Consider the following 22,588-nt stretch of genomic DNA (forward strand, 5'->3'; position numbering starts at 1 on the left):
GAGCCAGAGCAGTTAAAGCAGTCTCAAAGTGGATTATTTCTGCAGTGTGTTTTGGATCTCTGTTTTCTTCTTTTTTTAACAAGAAAATTGTTCAGTTTCACAATGCTGATTTATAATATTAAAATAAGGATTAGTAAAGCAATATATTATGATATAATGCATTCTATTTGTAGTGATTTGGAATGCTGGACAGGTCTTGATTCCCAGTTTGGCTATGAAACCCACTGAGTGACCTTGGGCAAGTCACATGCTCTCAGCCTCAGAGGAAGGCAAGGGCAAACTCTGAACAAATCTTGTCAAGAAAACCCCATGATAGGGTCGCCATAAGTAGGAAACAACTTGAAGGCTCACAACAACAAAAATAGTTAAGAAGTTCAGTGAAACACCCCAAGCATTAGTTTTGTGTTACTGTAGCTACAGCTTAACCCTAGCCGGTTAAGTAGAGTAGAATGGTGTATTCTACTCAGTTCCCCTTAACATGCCTTTGTTTGAGGCAGGACTGCAGTATTGTTTCTGGCTTAATGGAAATAAATAGCTTTTAATATGTTTTTAAGGCTTTTGCTTACCACTCCCTTCTCCCCCTCATCCATTCCGAGCCCTTTAAGCTCTTTGGACTTGTTCAGATATAATGCTACATCAGAGTTTAGCATTATTAGAATGAGCCTAGCTCTCCCATGCTTATGTGCTTCCCACACTCTTCCATAGTAGCTGTGAGGAGGAGTTTGGAAGTTATCAATCATTTCCTGATCGGCTTGTGCCATCTAATCCTGACACGTGTTAATCTTAGCTGTTGTGTGGTGAGATGGTTAGACGTCTGAGGTGTCACAGTACAGCTCTTTGCATGACCTTGCCCTGCCTCAGAGTAGCCTGCTGTATATATGGGACCTGTATAGCTTAACTTAATTCACTCAGTCTTATTACCAAGCTATAATTCACTCCTGTAATCTCAGATTTTATTTAGAAAGTTTTTTTCCCTGAGAAGAGCAGGTATTCATTTTTTAATTTCATACATGAATCCAGTTGACTTTTTTCTAAAAGTCTTAAAATATGCCCCAGAAATATATTTTTAGCTTTATTATGCTGGTGATATTGCTGTAGTCCAAAAAACAAAAACAAAAAAACCCTCAAAACAAAAACCTAAACTGAATTAAAGATGTATTATCCCTTTTCTGGTTCTTTTGGCATTTATTGTGGTAAATTATGTTTTTAAACACTGTTGTTTTTTTCCCTTTTAAGCAAAAAAAGCTTTTGAGTCGGGAAAGAAAGATTTAGAATCAGGTGCAATTTGCTGCATATATATGAAAGGACTTGCTGGATTATAGCAACGTAGGGGCGAAACGGATGGGCAGGAAGCTGACCTGATTGCCCTGGGACCGTGGTAACCACATGCTGCAGTCCCAAGGGCGCCTGCTGCCGTGGTCCCAAATGGACTGGGTAAAGGAACGGAAAATATCCACTCCTTTTTAGCCTGGTTTGGGCCGCCCCTGTCTGCCTGTCTATTTCGGTCCATGGGCTACTTTTGTTAGTCATATTGGAAGCAGAGAAAGACAGATGGTAGGGTTTATTTTCACCCAGAAGTCTGAAACATTTTTGGCAAGGACTGTGTGTCTATAGATGGAGGAAAACAATGGCCAGAAAACAGTTCTTGTTTTACTCAAAATAATTACACACTGTTTTTTTTATTATCATGTCAAAAGCAGTTTATAGAAAAGGTCAATATAAAGCTTTATTAAAAATTCAGAAACACTTAAAAACCTCTTACAAAAAGCAATATAATAAACATTTAAAAATAGAGTAACACAAGAAAAGCAGCAGCCACTAATGAGCTGGAGAATAAATTTTACAGGTTGAGTCTCCCTTATTAGGTATTCCAAAATCTGAAATACTCCAAAATCATCCAGATAGGTGGCTGAGACATCTTTGCTTTCTGATAGTTCAATGTACACAAACTTTGTTTCATGCACAAAATTATTAAAAATATTATATATAAAATTGCTTTCAGGCTATGTGCATAAGGTGTATACAAAACATAAATTAATTTAATGTTTAGACTTGGTTCCCATCTCCAAGATATCTCATTATGTATATACAAATATTTCAAAATGGGGAAAAAATCCCTCCAAAACCATACAAAATTCCATTCTTATAATATTGGATTGCCAGATCTCAGTGCTTGTACTTCTAAACTAAATTTTAAAAACTTAAGTTCTTTTGGATCTTATGTACAATGTAGGTAGTATACTATGTAATAACTTAGTTTTAGCCAAATAATAAGACTGTGAAAAGGGATGGAACATCTTAGGTCATCTGGATTATTAGTCATCAGCATAGTCTCACCAGCATGTACATAAAAGCATGCTTTCATTACCATGCTTCTCATTTTTAATTAATTGAAGTGAAGTTCTGTGGCATCTAACTTCATATTTTGGCTTGAAATGATAAGGTTCACATTTGCTGACACTTCAAAAGCATGCTACAGGCTAAGCATTTTAGATGTATTATCTAAACTTGACCACTGCAACGTATTTTGTAGGTTTTGTTTTTAATCTTTGTCTTCTTGTCATTTAAATATTGGATGTCTTAAAATCAGATGTTTTAGTTACCTGTTGTAGTAAGACTTTAGTGACATCTTTTAACTGCATGCTGCATGCTGTATTTTCCTTCTACTTAGACTTTTATGGCTGCAGTGTTATAACTATTTACCTGAAGAGTAAGCCCCATTGAACTCAGTGGGACTTACTTCTAAATAGACATGCATGTGCTCTAAGTTAGTCAAAATTTGCATAGAATAGATTACGTGCATGTCTTGTTGCAGGATGTGATTTTCAGGATTAAACTTTCAACATGGTTCAAGTGTGAAAATACAGTCAACTCTCTGTATGTGCAGATTCTGCATCCAAGAATTCAACCATCCACAGCTTGAAAATATTCCATGTGTTTGTCTGTCTGTCTGTCTCTCTCTCTCCAAAAGGCAAACCTTGATAAAGAACACCATTTTACTACTCCAATGTATATATAATGGGATTTGAACATTTACAGATTTTGGTACCCATGGGGGGAGGGGGTCAAAAGGACCCACTGTACTTCAGGATTCTCTTTTATGGTTTGTGATCAGGTTATAAGAATTAACAGTGAAATTAATGATTGCAACATTTCGTAGGGAATTAAAATGTAGCAAACTTCCTAATTTCTTGGTGTCTTCTATGAGATAAACACTTTACTGTTAATAATTCTCAGTGGTGGAACTTTGTATACTGAAGTGTGGATATAGCATTCAGAATTAATATCCACTGCAAAAATAGTTCATGTTAATAAATTATTTGGAAATTACAGGTTTTGGGCCAAAAGTATCCTATTTCCTTAAGAAGCACAGGTGTCTTGAATCATACAGTATTCATTAAATACACATTTTAAACTAAGAAAAGATTGAACTGGCTTATACATGACATGTTTTAACAAATGGATTTGATCATGGTAACTTATTTTTTGCATGATGCTATTAGGTGCATGTGGAGGGGGGGAATATATTTCTTGCCTCTACAGAGCTGCTCCACAGTGATGGGGTTTGCCACCAAATTTGAAACCTTGCAATACCAAGTGTACACAGTGCTCTTAAAACAGTGAGGAAAAGTGCAAAGTGAAACCTCTCATGCAGCTTTTTGATTTGTTTTCACACCATGTGCCTCAACAGTTGGATCCTTTTCTTCTCCTGGTTCTGTAAAACAAAACAAAAAGAAGAAAAAAAAACATTGCTTTGAAAAATCCAGTCTGTGAAACAAAATATGTTATGTAATACATCTGAAAGTTACTAATATTTATGTAAACCTGGTCACTGAATTTCGATGTTTGTGAAGGGAATGGAAAAACCCAGGATTTTTCTTGGCATGGTGAACATGCAGCCTTAGCTGTCTGCCAGAGGTTTCATATTTAATGTTTGAAGAGGGTCAAATCAATATTATTAATGTTGGACTAAAACCCCAATATTATTTATGTTGCATTAAAAGGGACATGCACTTATTTCTTATTTCCTATTCTTAGGATAAAATGTGTTCCCTTCTATCAGAGCAATAATTTTACTTACTAGCTTGTTTTACTCTTGCCTTCCAGGCATGTATTATAACACTATATACTTGACCTCAATTACTTGGAGTACATTAGCCTGGGAGTACATGGGTTCCAAATGGCCATCTAATGAGCACGTGATCTCTCAGATTTAAGAGGTTTTCCTGTTTCCACATAGCTCTCCCATAAACTACACTTACCTTCTGTTTATGATCCCCTCTAGCAAAACAAACAAACAAACCCTATTCTCTAGCTTTCAACCAAGTGGTCAAAGGATATTGAAAATATGAAACACCTAGAATTTATTGTAGCTTCCAATTTTCAAGATGGTGCAGCTGATATGCAGAGTTAATAAGTGGTATGATACCCACATAGTGTCCATCTGAAAGGTACATGTACTAAAAGGTATGAGATTCCGAAGTAAAGATCTGGTGGCTTACCATTTATTCACTTCTTGACTTTTGAAATAATTTTTCTAACTGAACTGCAGTTAAACCAGGTCCTGCCATCTACACAGGTTGGAAACGCAATTCATTGACTCCTAAGACAACTACCTTTCCTTGTCCTGGATGCCGACATGACATAGACCTAGGAGAGCGTGGCATCAATGGCCTGTTTCGCAACATCACCTTGGAAACTATTGTAGAACGATACAGGCAGGCAGCAAGGGCAGCTACAGCCATTATGTGTGATCTCTGTAAACCTCCACCACAGGAATCCACAAAGAGCTGTATGGATTGTAGCGCAAGTTATTGCAACGAATGCTTCAAAATACATCATCCCTGGGGAACTTTAAAAGCCCAGCATGAATATGTTGGACCAACTACCAACTTCAGGCCTAAAGTAAGTATTCTTTTTCTTTCAACATGTAACAGAATTGTTTTGCCTTTGCACATATTCCGTTTGTATGTGAACTGGCTTTTTTGAAAATATTTCCATAATTCTAATGAACATGTAGGATTAATAAAATGATTAAAAAGAAACTTATAATAAAACTTGTGCATAACATAAAAATTGATACTATTGCTTTAAATGCCACATTGTGGTAGTAAACATGGTGGCAAATACCCTGTTTATGTGAGTGTGGTTTTTGGTCCTTCTGAATCTTTTGGGTGGGGTGGGGGGTGTGACCACCACTGTACTGCAGAATTTGTTGCTCGGTCAAATAGATGAAGTCTTTTAACAAAACAAAGCAAAAGAAAAACCAAATTGTTCTAAATCATTCTAATCCATTGAGGGAATTATTGGAAGTTTCTAGCAATAAGGGTTAATGAAGGATAAAACAGATTACTTACAGTGTCTGAGGTGTACTGGTTCTCTCCTATGCCATTTAAATAGTCCAAAACAATCTTTTTTTAAAAATGCTTCATTTCTTCAGTTACGTCCATGGCATCCAAAATATGTAAAAATTAGAAAATACATGAAATAAAGGTTGAGTATCCCATGTCCAAAATGATTGAGACCACAAGTGTTTCAGATTTCAGGGTTTCTTTTTGGACTTTGGAATATTTGCATATATGTAATCTTTGAGGTGGAACCCAAGTCAAAACATGAAATTCATTTATGTTTCATATATACCTTATGAACATAGCCTGAAGATTGTTTTATACAATATGTTTAATAATTTTGTGCATGAAACAATGTTTGTGTACACTGAATAATCAGAAAGCAAAGGTGTCGCCCATGAAAAAGATTCTGGACTTTTAAGATTTTCGGATAAGGGATACTCAACCTTTATGTGTGTTGAGGCACTTATGCATAAATGATTCACATCTAACGTTTAACACTACTATTTGAATATACATTTTTTAGTTTGTATGATGTAAAACACGTTTAGTAAGTTTTTGTTATGTTAATGTTTATTTATTTTGTAAAGACATTTTAAATGAACCTCTTCTAAACAAATTTAGGGTCTTTATCCCATACCTTTTGTAAGAGAAACTTATGGTATAGAAATATTGTATAAAGTTAGGATTGTCCCTAATATCTGGGCATTTAATTTTCAATTGTGCAAATTATTATAATTGTGCATATTATTAATTTGCATTCTGATTATGCAGGTTCAACACATTAATCATTTCACTTTTTCTAGCATTAGATTTTAACCTCAGTACCAAGCTAAGAACTCTTTTTTTCTTCTCATCCTCTACCCCCCCCCCCTCCCAAATTCTGGCATGAAGAGAGGGAGGCTTCCAAGCAGCTCCAAAGGGTAAAGTGACTCCTTTACTTTCTCTCTAGGCTGTTTGAGAGAGAAGTTCCACTGTGCTGCCCAGCTGCTGGCTTCAGCTGTCGATACAATTACTGCACAACACAAGGCCGCTTCTGCTTGCCTTCTGAGGAAAGGAAAGGAGTCTTTCCTTCCTTCTGGGACAGTTGTGGGAAGGGGAAGGGAATGGAATAATAAGGTGGCAATGCTGCCCCCTGTGCAGTAGGAACCGCAGCCTGCAGAGCAGATTGAGGTTCCCACCACTGCCAGTCTTCTTGCTCAGCTTCTTGCTTCATTGCCAATGCCACATTTTAACCTACCAATTAGCATGCGACAAAGGAGAAATCCAGGATTTACTGCTTCAGGTCATTTTTTTAGTCTCTTCAATCTGGGATTTTTCAGGATAGATGGCAACCCTTATCAACATGGTTAACAAAACTCTAGTTTATAATTCAAACTCAGATGTTGTTCTGAAAATTTGTAAATTTGGATATAAACTGACTTATGTCTTTGGTGAAAATATTAAAATAATAATAATTTATATTTTTCTATTTATTACTACACCAACAGAAATTGTATGGTTATCCACAACCAAATATAATAAAATGTCTTTATTGGCAATTTGAGATATCCCTTAGTTCATGTGTAGGGAACTACAGGCTTTCAGCACTTTCAGCTAGTACGGCTAATACTAAATTATTATGGGAATGGTAGTTTAAAACATTGGAGGCTGATAGTTTTGATGTCAGTGGAGAGGTGAATCTGTTCCAAGTTTTTAAAGGTAGTTATGAAAGGTACAAAACCCTGGCTGCATCTGGACTGCAGAAATAATCCAGTTTGATGTCAAGAAAGTAGAAGGAAACTAGCACCTGGAAGGGCAGTTATGAAGGAGTTAAGACAAGATCCTCAATTGTAAAGATACATGTAATTCAATACCAAAGTCTGGCTTGTCCATGCCATTGTATTTCCAAGATAATACAAAGAGACTCAGCTTACTTGAAATGTGTTGCTGGAGGAGAGTTTTGTGGCAAATCAGGGCAGAACTTTCCCTAGAAGCCATGATCACTCAGTAAACTAAGACAGTTGTATTTTGGACATATCATGAGGACATGCCTCACTAGAAAATACTATAATGACAAGGTGGAAAGGAGGACCACATTAAAGGTGGCTAGATTTCAATCAAGGACACCACCCTGAGTTTGGAAGACCTGAACAGGGCTATTGATATGGTCATCATGAGTTAAAGTCAACATGATAGTAATTAACAACAACAATTATGTGATTCTTTTTAAATTGCAGTTGACCCTCCATATCTATGAATTCTGCAGCCACAGATTCAACCAATTGTGGCTCAAAAATATTTGAGGGGAAAACATTCCAAACTTTGCTGTTCACCATTTTATATAAGGGGACACCATTTTACTATGCCATTGTATAAAATGAGACTAGAATTCTTATGGAGCCCTGGTGGCGCAGTGGTTAAATGCCTGTACTGCAGCCATTCACTCAAAACCACAAGGTTGCGAGTTCAAGACCAGCAAAAGTGCCCAAGCTCAACTCAGGCTTGCATCCTTCCGAGGTCGCTAAAATGAGTACCCAGACTGTTGAGGGCAAATTAGCTTACGGGCAAATTAGCTTACTTGCTGTTCACCGCTATGATCTTTGGAATAGCGGTATATAAATAAAACAAATTATTATCATTATTATTATTATTATGCTTCCTGCGTTAATATTTTTCTTTTGCTGCTAAAGACTCTACTAACTATAACCTACATACTTCAGCAGTTGCAAAATATGGCTGTCTTCACCCGTGACCTCATACAACGTTGACTTGCCTCTTAGGTAGGATATGGGAATCACACTGAGAATAGTTCTTTCCCTGAGATACTGTGTAATGATGGCTGAGATTAAGATTTGCTGTACAGAATTTATGAGCCTCTGCAGTTTCATAAAACAAATGAGGTTGTTTACTTCCAGCTTTATTGAGACTATGTTCCAGATTTTCATTTCCTAGCTTGGGTAATAACTTCCAATTATATGGATTTATAAATCCATATATTTACAGTTGGCAGCAAACCCATGCTCCCCTTCAGCCTAAATATTGGCTTGGATCCACAGAACCATAACTAACACTGAATTATGGCTGGGAAATACATGGGCCTGCTGACGTCATTTCCCATCAGCTCGAGCCACAAGATGACTAAAGGTCAGTGGTGATAGGAGCTTTTTGGGCAGCAGCATATTGAATCTGGTATTGAGACCTGGTACTTGTCCTTTTATTTCCTCAAGAGCTGCTTTTCTAAGCATTGGAGAACTCCCTATGTTAAAATGTGGTGAACAGAGAGAGTGACAAGGGGGGGAGAAGTTCTGTGGAAATTGGCACACCCAGGTGCGTGCTGTCCGTTCCACACACTTTCTGCCTTCTGTTCGCAGAAGCAGATTTTTCTATAGTGGCTGTTTTATTAGTAATTTCTTTTCTAGTTATGCCCCAAATGGAATTAGCCTTCCTACAACATCCACACACTGGATTGGGATTTGCACTGTGATACCCACTACAGTCTCAAGATTACTTTCTTGGTCATTTTCTACCAGCTCAGATCCCACCAGGGTATATGTTAAGGTGGAATTTTTAAATTTCTCATATGCATCATTTTATACTTGCTTAGAGTGAAACCTATTTGCCATTTTAGTGCTCATTCCTCCAGTTTGGAGAAATCCTTTTGGAGTTCTTCACAATCCTGTTTTAGTCTAACCATTGTAAATAATTTGGTTCCATCAGCAAACTTGGTTCACACCTAACTCAAACTTATTTATTAACTAATTTAAAAGTGTTAGTCACACAACAGATCTGTGAGGGACCCCACTGCTTACATTCCTCCATTGATTACACTTCTGTACTACCTGTTCATCAAAGGACTTTTTCCTGTAATATCATAGCCAAGAAGGTGATCATGTGGAGCTTATTTACAATAATGTGCTGTTTTAAATGGTTGTTTATTGCTCTGTAAAGAGAAACAGATGGAATCCTATAATTGCCTGTAATCTTGTTTAAGTGAATGAATCTTAAAATATTAAATTCCAGGCTGCTGTGGAGTTTTGGTCAAATCTAATTATAATATGTCTGATATTAGTATTTGTGCAATTAAATTTAGAAAGGTACTATATGAGTCTAATCAAATCAGGTGAAAAAAATTAACAGGCTAAACAGGTAGCTGGATGAAATAGGTTGTTTACATCTGCTTTACTACCGCCCCCCAACCCCAGAAATGACTTTCTTTATCCCCTTCTGCAGAGCCAGATGGTTTGTTTCTAGAAACAATTTTGTGGGAGTTAATGCTTCCATTGATTACCAATACTACTTTGTAGTGTTTTAACCAATCCAATGGCCCTAGTACAGTTGGCTCTCCTTTTCCATGGGCTTGCCACCTACAGATTGGAGCATCCGCTGATGGCCTTGCCCCATTCTCCCAAATGGTGACGTGTGCACATGGCTGCACCAACATGGTTGCGCACACATCATACTGCCATTGGGAACAGTGGGACTTGAAGTCCCACAAAGTTTGCTATCTGTGGGGCAGGGTCCAGAATAGAACCCACAGATACAAAGAGCCGACTGTATCCTTCTGGATTAATTGCCGGATTAGGTTTTGGAGGCACTGCTTTGTGGTGCTTCAGATTTTTATGGAAAGTCTCTTGAAAGTGGTTAGTTAGATGTTCCTTGAAACATTGACCACTAGTTTATGGAATTTTGCAGTAAGTTACTTTATCTCCTATGCTGTTTGACACCAACACAGAGACATTGGAAAAGGTAGTCCAGAGATTATGAATGCATTGTTATTAATATGCTGCTAATATGCTGCTCTGTTCTTTTCATCTGATTACAAGGAAAACGTTGATGCTCTGAATAAATGCCTGGCAATGATAGTGGGCTGATGAGGGTCAGGAAATTGAAGCTTAATCCAGACAAGACATAAATGGTCTTGGTCTTGATCCTTGTCAGGGATCAAAGTTATCCACCCTTTGCAAAAGTTATCCACTCTTTGGAGGGATTGATCCTGGAATACGGATTTAGTTTGATTGAGATGGGGGAGCACTCACATTTGGGTATTAGACTTCGCTTCCCATCTGGGTTACTTATGCAAAGAGTGGATAACTTTTGCTCAGATTAATGAGTCATCTGTGTTTGTTCTTAGAAGGTCTTATTTGGCCATGATGAAACATGTTGTAATTTCTTACAGATTAGATTATTGCAGTGAGTTTGCCATGGTACTATCGTACTATCTTTGAATAGTTTATGGATATTTCATTTGTTCCAGAGTGCGGCTCAATAATATCTGAAGGGCTGCATGATTACTTCCCCCATTACAGTGGATTTTTTTTTTAAATCTTGCATCTCTGTGGACTGCAAATACAGTGTACCTGTGTGATATAAATAAACAGTGCAGCCAGCAATGTACAGGTCTATCTTAAATCTTTACATTAAAAAAGATGAAATTACAGATGGTTGCTTGAAAATATGCATTGAAACACCAATGTGAAATGTAGGGAAACTGAGGGGGTTGTTGATTTGTTTTCCAGGTTTGGATTTTAAAGAATAGGCCAATATCCTCTTCCTAAATCCATCTAATTAATCTTCCCGAGTTACTGTCTCTTCAAAAGATTAAAATTCTGGTTTAGTCTTTTGTGTGTTAAGAGTACAACTCCAGGAGATCTGGGTTCAAATCCCCCCTCTGACATGGAAATTACTAGGTTTGTAACCCTATAAAGGCCTCAGAGGAAGACAATGTTAAATGCCTCTAAACAATTCTTGCCAAGAAGACCTGATTGGTTCACTGTAAGTTGAAAATGACTTGATGACAAAACAACAACAACAAAACAACCATAATTCTACATATAATAAGGCAAAGTAATTGTTTTTATAAGGACATCACTTGACTTACCTGCTATTCTTTGAGTTACAGTGGTTTCACAGAGATGCATTTAATATTTTCTGTGCTAGTAAGTGTCACATGAGTGGGACTATGGGTGAATGAGTGAGAGAGAAACAAAAATAGTTATGGCAGTTTTGTCCATTTTTTCCTACTCAGGTAGTCAACTGTTGAATTTCACTAAAATATACATAATATTTTAAATCAAAAGTTATGTTGATTACATAGGCAAGTTTTTAGAAATTCATGGCACTCAGGTAGTTTATAATAGCTCTGGAACAGATCTGTTTTTTTTTTTTTTAAGTTTGTAGTTTTTTGAACTTTAACCCTCATCAGCTGCAATGACCACTGATCAGGAATCTGGGGAGGTGTGTTCTTCAGATATACATGGACTGTCAGTATGAGAGAGGCTGGTTTAGAGAACATGGCCAACTTAATCTGAAGAAAACAGTTTTTATTCCCACTCCTCTGTATTGTCAGTTTTTTGTGCCTGCTTGACTTAGTCATTATTAATACATGTTTATAACTATCCCCCAATTGCTGAGTTATGACTGTTATATGATCTCTTAACTGCTGATGCTTTTTTAAAAGGTGCTTTATCAAGAATTAAATATATTTGGAAGTACTGAATTTCAGTTGAATTTCCTTTATATTATTTGTGGAATCTAAAAAAAGGTATTTTCATAAAGACAATAGTATAGGTAATATAATGTACTTTATAATGTACTATGCTAATGATAAATTATTCAAACATATTTTATATTTTGTTATTATCTTGTCAGGTTCTGATGTGTCCAGAACATGAAATGGAGAGAGTAAACATGTATTGTGAACTATGTAGAAGGCCTGTTTGTCATCTTTGCAAACTGGGTGGCACACATGCAAACCACAGAGTAACTACCATAAGCAGTGCCTACAAAACACTCAAGGTAAGTGAAAATGTTCCAGATTTTATTTTGTTGAAAATAAAAGAATTGCATTGTCCTTTCCACAGCTTTTTAACATGACACTTTATATTGTAGTGCTGTTTACAGAATGATGATTGTAACTGTAAGTACAGTCTCTTAAACTTTGTATAAGTTTTTAGTCTTGAACGTTTGTACTTCTGTGAAAATTCAAAGCATCCATTGGGTAGATAGCATCTTAATGTTTGGCCCTGGCTGCATACTATGCCATGCCATACTAGAGCTGGCATCGAACATTGATTTCTGTGGTAGGAAGTATTGCCACTGGCTGGTGATGATAAGAACTACAGCCTGCCTGCATATGACAGAGGCATGACATACGTTTACATTGAAAGCCACGTACCGGTAGTGGCAATGGTGTGTGTGTCTGTGCTATGCGCGCTGCACCACATATACAAACCCCATTTTTCAATGGGATTCAAGCATTTGCAGTATTTCCCTTGTGCGGGGGGGGGGGGGGGTCCGGAACGGATCGCCCGCATAAGGAAAGGGACCACTGTATAACTTGAGTGTTCTGGACACTTAGTAGACATGGCTGATAGCACAGGTTGAAAGAGCAATGGATCTGTATTTGGACAGGACAGGACTGCTGTCTTCCAAGTACATAGTGTTGAAAAAGTCATGGTGACTCATTATGATTACTTTAGATTGAGATTGTTTTAGGTTTATGTAGCAACTTGATCTGTCTATTTTTTTTCACAATCGGGCATTTTTAATTAGATGATGTAAATTTTAACTCATAAAACATATTGTTGACTATGTTAGTCGAACCCATACCAGATGTTCAAACAGATGATTCATGTTGGACTTGGTGAAACAAGTGCAATTTTGCATTATTACTTTGGAGTAGAAGCAGCAAAAATGTATTTTATTTGAGATTATATGTAACAGTGCCAAAAGCTGTTTTGGTTATCTTGAGCTTGGTTAGTTTTTTAAGTTGTCTTGTATTTCATGGTAGTTTTTTATGTGACATGTATTGCTCTTATTCTGTGTTTTGATGGGAAAAATGCAGAGGTATTCCTAAACTCAGACTCTTTGAACCTTAGTTAATGCCATTTCACTTTGAAAATAACTTTAGTAAATGAGCAATCTGAAGAGCTGCTGTGGTACACTGGTTTGAGTATTGAACCAGAACTTCAAGAGGCCAGGGTTTTAATCCCTGCAAGTCCAGGAAAACTCATTGGTTGATGTTGGGCAAGTCACTCTTTCACCCTCAAACGAAAACAGCGGCAGCCTCTTTTGAATAAATACTTCCAAGAAAACCCTATGATAAGGTTGCCTCAGGGTTGCCATAAGTTGGAAATGACTTCAAGGCACCACCACTACCACCACAAAGCAATCTAGTGATGGTTACAGATGCCTCTCAAATGAAGAGGCATATTTCTTCAGGAGAAAAAGCTGGTCTTATGCAGCTTCTCTCTAGTGGTAGAAATCCTTCTTGGGATAGTGCATGTGATAGTCATGCCTAGGCCCATCTCCCCCCCTCCCCTCCCCCCGGCCATGTCTTAGTTATGCTCCTGTATAGTGCAGTGCTTATATGCCACAACTGATGGCATTTATTTTCAGTGGATGTAAAATACATGTTGGGTTGTAATTGTTCTAGATCTGGAAACAATACATTGCTTTGGTGAAATGGACTTGAAGTTTCTTCTTCAGCTGCTGCCTCATGATTCTGTGACTCACACGCAAGTGATTTCTTCACTTGTGCAGAGCTTGGTTCAAAATATTTTATTGCGGAGTAAAGTTTTAGTGGGAGCTTGACTTACCTGTGTTCTGTAAATGCACAAGCTCCTGCTCAGTTCTTTTCATCTTGTGCCACTGACTGTACTGGTATTATGAACATTTTGTGCCATGTGAAAGTTTTCTGAACCAACATCAGCAGATCTCTTGTATATGGCTTGCCTGTACAAACTGGTAATGCACAAATGTCGTTAGAAAAGTTTTCTAACCAGTATTGTTGATGTTTTTAATAGGAAAAACTTTCAAAGGACATAGACTACCTCATTAGTAAGGAGAGCCAGGTGAAAAGCCAGATTACAGAACTTGGTCTTTTAATGAAAGAAACAGAGGTAAGAAGCACTCATTGACTTTATCCAAGCTGTATTATGATGGGGCTGTTATTTCAAAAGTGCTGATCATGCTCTCTCTCCTAAGGAACAAAAAACCTTTCTGTATATATTAGCCATGCAAATATCTTTTTAAAATTGAATTGTTCTTAATAACTCATTCCCAGACTGATATTGCCTAGTTGCTAGAGTTCTGTACTAGGATTAATAAAAGCCTTTTTTAAAATTCCCACTTGGCTGTGAAGTTCAGTGGGTGTACTAAACAATACTGCTCAGCCTAACTATTTATGTTGCCCCAAGTTCAAGTGAATGAAGGTTGGATATGAATAGCTGAAGTTTTATTTTTTCCAGTCTGTTATCTCAAACATCTTTCTCTTTCCTCTGCACTTGAGGAAATCAAGTTATACACCAGGGTTGATTGTAAATACTGTATATACTCATGTATAAGTCTAGAAATTTTAGCCAAAAAATTGACCCCAAAAAACTGGGTCGACTTATCCATGAGTCAATATATACTTTAACTCTTATATATATAAAAAAGGAGCCATCCCCTTTCTCTGAATAAAAGTGCTTAGCCCATCCTGGGAGCACCAAAAAAAAGCATGGATCCCCTCTTCTCTCTCATCCATCCAGTCTTTGGATGAGCACAAACAGCTATGCTTGCTTGAATTTTCCAAGTTCTTTGCCCCTATTTTCCTTTGCATTATCCTTTACATCCTTTGTTACATGCCCCTAAGTTTTACCCTTGACTTATCCACAGGTCATGTCAAAATCCATACTTTTGGCCCCCAAACCTGCCCTCGACTTATACATGAGGTCGACTTATAGTTGAGTATATATGATATGCTTTTAAGGAAGAGCTAGTAGATACCTGTATTATGGAAGTTAAAGTACACAGAAAGAATGAGGCTGGATCAAACAAAAAACCTGTTCAGTAGTGGCCACCTAGTTACCTGTGGGAGGTTTTCAGATAGAACATGAATGCAACAGCACCCTTTTAACATGTATTCCCTAATAGCTGGTGATCAGAGTGATATTGTAAATAATATGCAGCCTTCCTGACTAGTAGCCATTGCTAATGTCCTACTTAATTAATTTGTGTAATCCCCTTTTAAAGTAATTGAAGTTGGTGTCCACTACAAAATATGATAGTTGATTCCATAGTTGAATGATATACTGTGTGGCAAAGTATTTCTTCTTGTCTCTTTTCTTAAAATCTGTATTTTAAGAATATAGCTTACCTACTATTCAGCTTCAGCAGATGTATTAACTTGGATAAAAACTTTGGCTTATTTTGTTGGTGGTGGGTAAGGAATATTTTTCTTTATTCAAGAATTTGGGATAATGAAATGTACCAGAGTAGGCTACTATTTAGAATATAGATTTTAAGTTCAAATCAATTTTAGTTACGATATTTGACTAAAGTATCTCAAAAATATATAAGTATTTATCATTAGAAACAAACCTACAAATATGCCAATACACCTAAGTAAAATCAGCTAAAATGCAAATGTGCATATAGACAGGCAGCACCCCACAGACCAGGATACAGTGACCTATGTTTTAGGAACCCACTTTTAACATTTAATAATAAGTCTGTTCCTGGGTAATTTGTCTGCTTGTAGCAATGACAGCTGCGCAGAATCGAACCATGCTCTCAGTTATTTGAGGGTCTACCTCCTCAATGTCAAGTAATGATCAGCTAGTGTTCCTGGGAATTTTTGTAAAATTGGGTAGATTAAAGAGGAGCGCACACGTTGATAGTATGAGCAGTACAATATGATGTGCACAAGTGATTCAACTGAAGTTTGAGAACAAAAACACATCCATTTCTCACAAGGAAGCTACTTATATTTTCCTTCCAAAACAGCAGATGGGAGGATGTTAAAATGGGCTGCAGAGAAGGCTGTTCTAAGTTTGGGTGTTGTTAGCTTAGCCAAATAGGTTGGCTTAGCAAAAATCATTTCCAAACTTCCTAAAACTGGGATATTCATAATTTTATCCTTCTGGCTCTGTAATTCTATATCCCAGATATGTTGTCTAAAGGCTGATTTTGTTCTTTCATAGTCCATAGTTCCTGAATATTTCTAAAAACATTTTTAAATAGTATTCTGTGTTTCAGTCATCATAGGTTTTAAGTTTACTATGATGATTGAAACATACAATACTATTTATAAAATGTTTTTAAAAATATTCAGGAACTGTAATATGGACCAGAAGAACTAGTGTGTGTTTCTTAAACTGATAGTAAGTTACAGCCTGGAAGTGATAAGAGTAGGCCAAGAGGCTGAGATTTTTCATGATACACATTCTGCAGTCATTTCAGTAGAATTAAAATGTAGTAGTTTGCATGTTGGGCTAGAATCCTGGAGACCAGGGTTTGAAACCCTGGAAATCCACTAGGTGAACTTGGACAAGTCACATTCTCTCAGCCTCAGAGGAAGGTAATGGCAAGAACTCCTCTGAACAAATCTTACCAAGAAAACCTTGTGATAAGTTTACCTTAGGGTCGCCATAAGCCAGAAACGACTTGAAGGCACACAACAACAAACAGCAAAAATTAACAGCAAGCCGTTTGATATGTGGGTAGGTGACAATAAAGTGTGGCATTCTTGTACTTCTAAAAAGCTATAAAGAAAGAAGTCTAAGGCCTAATATGGGGAGAAAGTTGAAAGTATGTGCAGTGGGACAATAGTGGCTACTAAGCAGCATGGCTGTGTATCACTGCCAGTATCAGAAGGACTATGCTTATGTACATTTGTTGTTTGAGAACACAAGTTGTATTCATGTCCTGCTGGTGGATTTTGCTATAGGCAACTGTGATGGCTATTGTGTAGACAGAATATTGGATGAGCCCTTTGGTCTGATCTAGCATGGCTCTTCTTACATTCACTGTTGACTTTTGAAATAAATCATGTAGGCATATGTGTCTAGGATTGTTTTAGATATATAGAATGGATGATCCATGAGACTTTTAGACACGAGATATGTGCTGGTTCTAGTAAGTAAAACTGTGGTAATGGAATTATATAATGAGAGTTTTAAAATCACACAAACACAACTCTATTACTTCTGTATGTACTTATATGAATACTTAGGGGCAAACTAGATAAGCTGCTAGAATCCATGATGAGATCTCATGTCTCTTTAAATGTTTTTTAAAGCACTTGCCAAGGTGGTACTAGATTGAGGGCAATGTGTGTGTTGCAGGATGATTTGATTTAACCATTCCCTCAAAGGACATTTTTGTAATGTATATCCTGCCCTAGCTGTTAGGTAAAAGTCACAAATTTAGTTTGAGTTATACATTTTAGTTTGAGTTCAGTTGTGTTTGGACTGAAAATCACTATGATGTTCTAGATAGTTCTGTATTTGTGAAAATCCCCCCACCCCCAAAAAACAAAGAGCTATCAGTAAGATACTTAGCTTTTAATCAGTGGTGCTAGGTTTAATGTTCAAACTCTGTTGTGGTGAAATGTACAATTATTTGACGCATTGGCACTGTAAATATGCTTTGCTTTTTTAAAATAGCCAAACTTCTCTATTGTAAAGTAAATTAAGAAATGCTGGAGGTTTTTTTTAAAAGAAGTACATTAGAAATGTAGGGTTTGAGATATTTTTAGATGTCACACAGCTACTTCAGGTGAGGCACACTTTCACCTGAATATAGGAGGAAATCTTCACAATGTTTTAGTTTATTAAAGTAACTCATTATTCAGGTGAGGATATTAGCTGGTTATTGCTAGTTTCTTTATGTAACGAAGTGATGAATTTGATTCAACTAGAAATTGTTGCTTACCTAACCTTTTTGTAGTTAAACTGAGTAATAAAATATTAATGTGTACTTTGCACAAAAACTTAATATCCCCCCAGATGGATAAAAAACAATAGAGTCTTGTGGCTGTTTTAAAGAGTAACACATTTATTATACCATATCCTCAGATACTTTAAGCATTATCTGCAGTTGATAAATAACTATCCATATTGACCTAGATTCTTATTTTTGCACATTATATGAATCTGTCTATGCCTCTTTAAATTCTCCTAGTACAGTTGGACCTTTGTATCCATAGGGGATCCATTCTGGACCTCCACACAGAGGCAAAAAATGCAGGACCTCAAGTCCTGTTGTCCTTAATTGCAGTGCGATGTGTGTACAGCTGCTTAATGTGGCCACATACATGTGCCACCATTGGGAGCAATAGGGCATGCTGCCCACAGATGGCAAGCCTACTGATAGCAAGGACCCACTCTAACTGATGAAAACTGTTCTCGTTGGTTTTCAACATTAACGTAAATTATGTGTATTTTTTTAAATAGTGCAATTGTGAAAGAGCCAAGGAAGAAGCTTCTAACAACTTTGATAGGTTGTTTGATGTTTTAGAAGAGAGGAGAACAACTGCACTCAGGGCTATTGAAGCTTCCAAAAACCTGAGACTGGAGAAATTGCATTATCAAATAGAAGAGTATCAGGGACTTCTAGAAAATAATGGTCTAGTAGGATATGCCCAAGAAGTTCTCAAAGAAACAGACCAGTCTTGTTTTGTTCAAACAGCGAAACAGCTTCATGAAAGGTATGTCATTTAACTTCTGAATAAGTTTAGATGATGTACCTCAGAGGATTCCCCCACTCAGCTGGCCCTGTGTTGTTATTGTGACTGTTTTTAAATGTTGCTTAAACTGTTTTTATCTTGGTGTATTTTTTATCTAAATTCTGTATGCCGCTTTGATCAAAGTTGGAAAAGCGGGATAAAAATAAACTTTTTATTATTATTTTATTATTATTTAGAGGATGACTTGTTCTGGAGTGTGGGCTGGATATAAAAATCATTGTACAAGTGCTCCTCATGTGCACTAGTTCTTCTCATTGTCCCTTTCTGATGAATGTTCTCATATTTCACACCAAGCCACTTCCATGGTTTGGAGGAGCCTCAGCATGAGTATGCAGTTGTCATGAGTTGCAAATTTACCTTTCCTGCCATAAAATGTTGGGAAGTTGGTGTGATGGGCTATATAATAGAAATGCTATTGCAGAGACGCTGGCCTGTTACAGACTGCCCAAAATAAAGCTGCTATGGTCTCTTTGGAGGTATGCTATTTAAATGATACATGGGTCCTAAGAGTCCGGAGGTTGCGCCCAAGCCACACTCCATTCCTAAGCACTGGAGTGCAGCTTTGGTGCAGCTTCCGGATTCTTAGGGTGCATGCATCATTTAAACAGCATACCTCCAAAGAGACCCGAAGCAGCTTTATTTTGGCAGTCTGTAACAGGCCATGGTGATCTCAGACACAGGTGGTAAGATAATACTGGAGAGGAAGCAGGCATGAGTCAAGCCTATTCAAAGCCGTTTCTGTGAAAAGAATCTAACCATAACAACAAAGAAGGGACAGCATGGGAATGAGAGGGGCAAATTGTGTATAGTTCAGTTAGGCAAAGTTAAAGCTTGTTCTTTAGTTCTGACACCAAACATCTCTGAACTGGATTTATAGTTACTGCATAAAGTTTTTCTGAGTTTTAACTACTGAAGTCTGAATTTTGAACTTGGTGACCTGTCAGACTTGACTGCAGTGCAGGGTTAAAAACTAGCCACTTTCTGTTTGTAAATGGGACCCTTTGAATCTAAGCCCACATTACAAAATCATAGGTCTCCCATGCAGCTCCCATCCATTAGTTTACATAGAGGAAATTAGTTTACATAGGGGAAAGTTTCTGTGGATTGTGTTTTCACCCTCTTTAATTCTAAATTATATAGTAGAAAATTACAAGTTAATTAATACATATTCAGCTGCTTCTAGTGTGTGTTCCACGGTAACACAGGAAGTTGGATTTAAATTAATACTTTTCCAAAGAATTATTAATTCAGAGATACAAGAAGCAATTATAAAATAAAATAATTAAAATAAAATAATAGTTATAGAAATCATGTACTTTAGTATCATTCTGTTTGTAGTATTTTTCATTAATAAGAGCTTCTCTGTTTCTCTAAGAGCCTAAATGCTATTTTGTTAGAAAGTGTAAATGCATAGCTAGTAAACCTCTTCTACATACAGAATTCAAAAAGCTACTGAGTCTTTGAGGAGTTTCAGACCTGCGGCCCAAGCCTCTTTTGAAGATTTTGTTATTGACATCGCAAAACAGCAGGAGGCTCTTGGAGACCTGTGTTTTCAGTCAAGTGGTAAGTTTAAATGGAAGGACTACGTAATATTTCTTCACACCTTGACCATGAATGCTCTATCTTTCTCTTTTCATCTTTTTTCAGAAACTGATCTTATACTATGTAACAATAATATCTTCATGGGAAAAAACACCTTAGAGATATAGTTATGTCTTGAAATATTTTTGGAGTGAAGGCAAATCCTAGACATTTGGAAATAGGCGATGGAGTTTTAATTTATTTATTAAGTTTAACTGGGAATTAAGGTAGAGTGTTAAGATCAAGTTAAGTTCTGATACTTTCAGTGTGTGCATGTACACATGGAAACACATCCTGGAGTTCCCTTTTCTTTCACTATCAGTAGATTCAAGCACTTTCAAATTGGTAATGAGTCAAGGAAAGATATTAACAGAAGCAGCTAAGAGCATTTCTAACATCTCATTGCCAAGGAAGGATGAATGGTAAGAGCAGGACTGTTGTTGGGCAAGAATTATAACCCAGGTTGAGTAAATTACAATGGAATGTATTCTATGAAGTAAGTGTCCCTCCCCCTTAAGTTGCTTAATGGAGTGAAATTAAATTGATTTTAAAATCTGAATTAATTGTTGTATGTTTGATCCAGGTGTTGATATACCCGAAATCAATGAAGAACAGACCAAAATGTATAACAAAGCTTTGATCTGTTGGGATCATCCACAGAAAATAAGTTCAACTGATACTTACATCCTTGAATACCGTAAACTTAACAGAGAAGAAACTAGCTCAGTATGGCAAGAGAGAGAAGTCATCACCAAGAATGAAGTAATCTCTGACCTTGACATAAACAGCAGTTATGCCTTCAGAGTCAGAGGATATAAAGGATCTATCTGTAGCCCTTGGAGCAGAGAGATTATCTTGCACACACCACCAGCTCCAGGTAAGATATTTCAGAAATTCCCTAATAGTTGACTAAAGGTGGTTGAGGTCTTACTATGACTGTTTGTGCATGTATGTTAAAAGAGATATTAAAATGAAACGTTTTTTCAGTTCCTTACGTTCTGACAGTTACGCTTGAACCTGAAAAGTTCACCCAAACAGGCAGTTATCATGATTCCTCATGAGACTTAAGTAACAGTTCACAACACTTGGGTTTATTCCTCATGCCAACCTTGACAGGCAGGATCCTCAAAATTCCAAACAGTTATTATTGTTGGTTCCAACCTCTCTCTCCTCAGTTTTAGGTTTCCTGCCTTGCTAACTAGTCAGGCATTAAGCCTCCTCTCCTCTCAGTTAATTAGAAAATAAGTTAGTGTTAAGAAATAGGCAGGGAAGGCATGAGAAATATGCCTTAAGAAATGCAAACAGCAGAAAATGGAGGACACAGCTGATAGTGGGCTTTTATCAGAGAAACACAAGCATCAGACTGAAGGAAGTTGGGTAAATTTGCCAAATCCTAAAGCTGCGAGAAAGCAGTTTGAGGAGGGTGAGGCTGTCATAAATATTAAAAATATTAAAAATGTTAGCCAGCAAGCAGTTGAATGACAAGTTTCTGAAATGGGATTGGATTCGCATCTAAAAAAATGATTATCCTCTCATCTAGTGAGAGAGACAAAACACCGGTCTCTCAGTAGTGGATAATCCCGGTAAAAATGAATGAATCAAAGCCATGGTACAACAGTCTCCACACGAGTGGGTAATCCTAGTAAAACTGAACAGATTAAAGCCAAAACAAGATGAAAATAAAGACTAAGTCTGTACCTGGTGAATCCATTAGTATCGGCAAAGGAGGTGTTGGGAGCAAAAACACAGAAAAGGTTTCTGGTCACCATTTTGAAACAGGAAACTCAGTCCATAAGAAAAAGGCTGTAAGAAAGGAGCTGCCCAGTCAAGTTCAAGCACTAGTCAACAGGGGGCTGAGACTGACAATGGCTCATAAACATGCCTTCCTGAGAAGCAGTTCTTAGGGTGGGTCACACACAGCAGCAAATTAATTTAACGTCTATGTCTACCAAGAATTCATTAAGACAGTCATCACCTATGGGGCAATACAGTCAAATACGTTACACTTTAATAGCACTGGAAATTTAAGGAAATTTCATTGGAAATTTTATGTGTTTTAATTAGACCAGAGGTTCAAGAAGGAACTAATTCATTTAGCAAGCAGCATAATTTAGAATTGAATATGTTACTGTGAAATGGTTCATTGATTCAACATATTAATTCTAAT

The 22,588-nt window shown here is 37.0% G+C and overlaps 1 protein-coding gene across 2 annotated transcripts in view; it reads left to right on the plus strand.

Moving 5' to 3' along the window:
* TRIM36 (tripartite motif containing 36) overlaps positions 1–22,588 on the plus strand; it is a 44,811-nt gene that overhangs the window by 11,429 nt on the left and 10,794 nt on the right. For both annotated transcript variants that reach the window (XM_089492146.1, XM_089492152.1), the window contains exons 3-8: positions 4,580–4,905; positions 11,979–12,125; positions 14,135–14,230; positions 18,548–18,801; positions 20,279–20,403; positions 21,005–21,298. In XM_089492146.1, coding sequence (XP_089348272.1) covers positions 4,580–4,905; positions 11,979–12,125; positions 14,135–14,230; positions 18,548–18,801; positions 20,279–20,403; positions 21,005–21,298 — 1,242 coding nt within the window. The remainder of the gene's footprint in view (positions 1–4,579; positions 4,906–11,978; positions 12,126–14,134; positions 14,231–18,547; positions 18,802–20,278; positions 20,404–21,004; positions 21,299–22,588) is intronic.

This window comes from Sceloporus occidentalis, unplaced genomic scaffold (assembly GCF_023333645.1).
Source record: "Sceloporus occidentalis isolate IW3139 unplaced genomic scaffold, rSceOcc1.0.p SCAF_1, whole genome shotgun sequence".
NCBI lineage: Eukaryota > Metazoa > Chordata > Lepidosauria > Squamata > Phrynosomatidae > Sceloporus > Sceloporus occidentalis.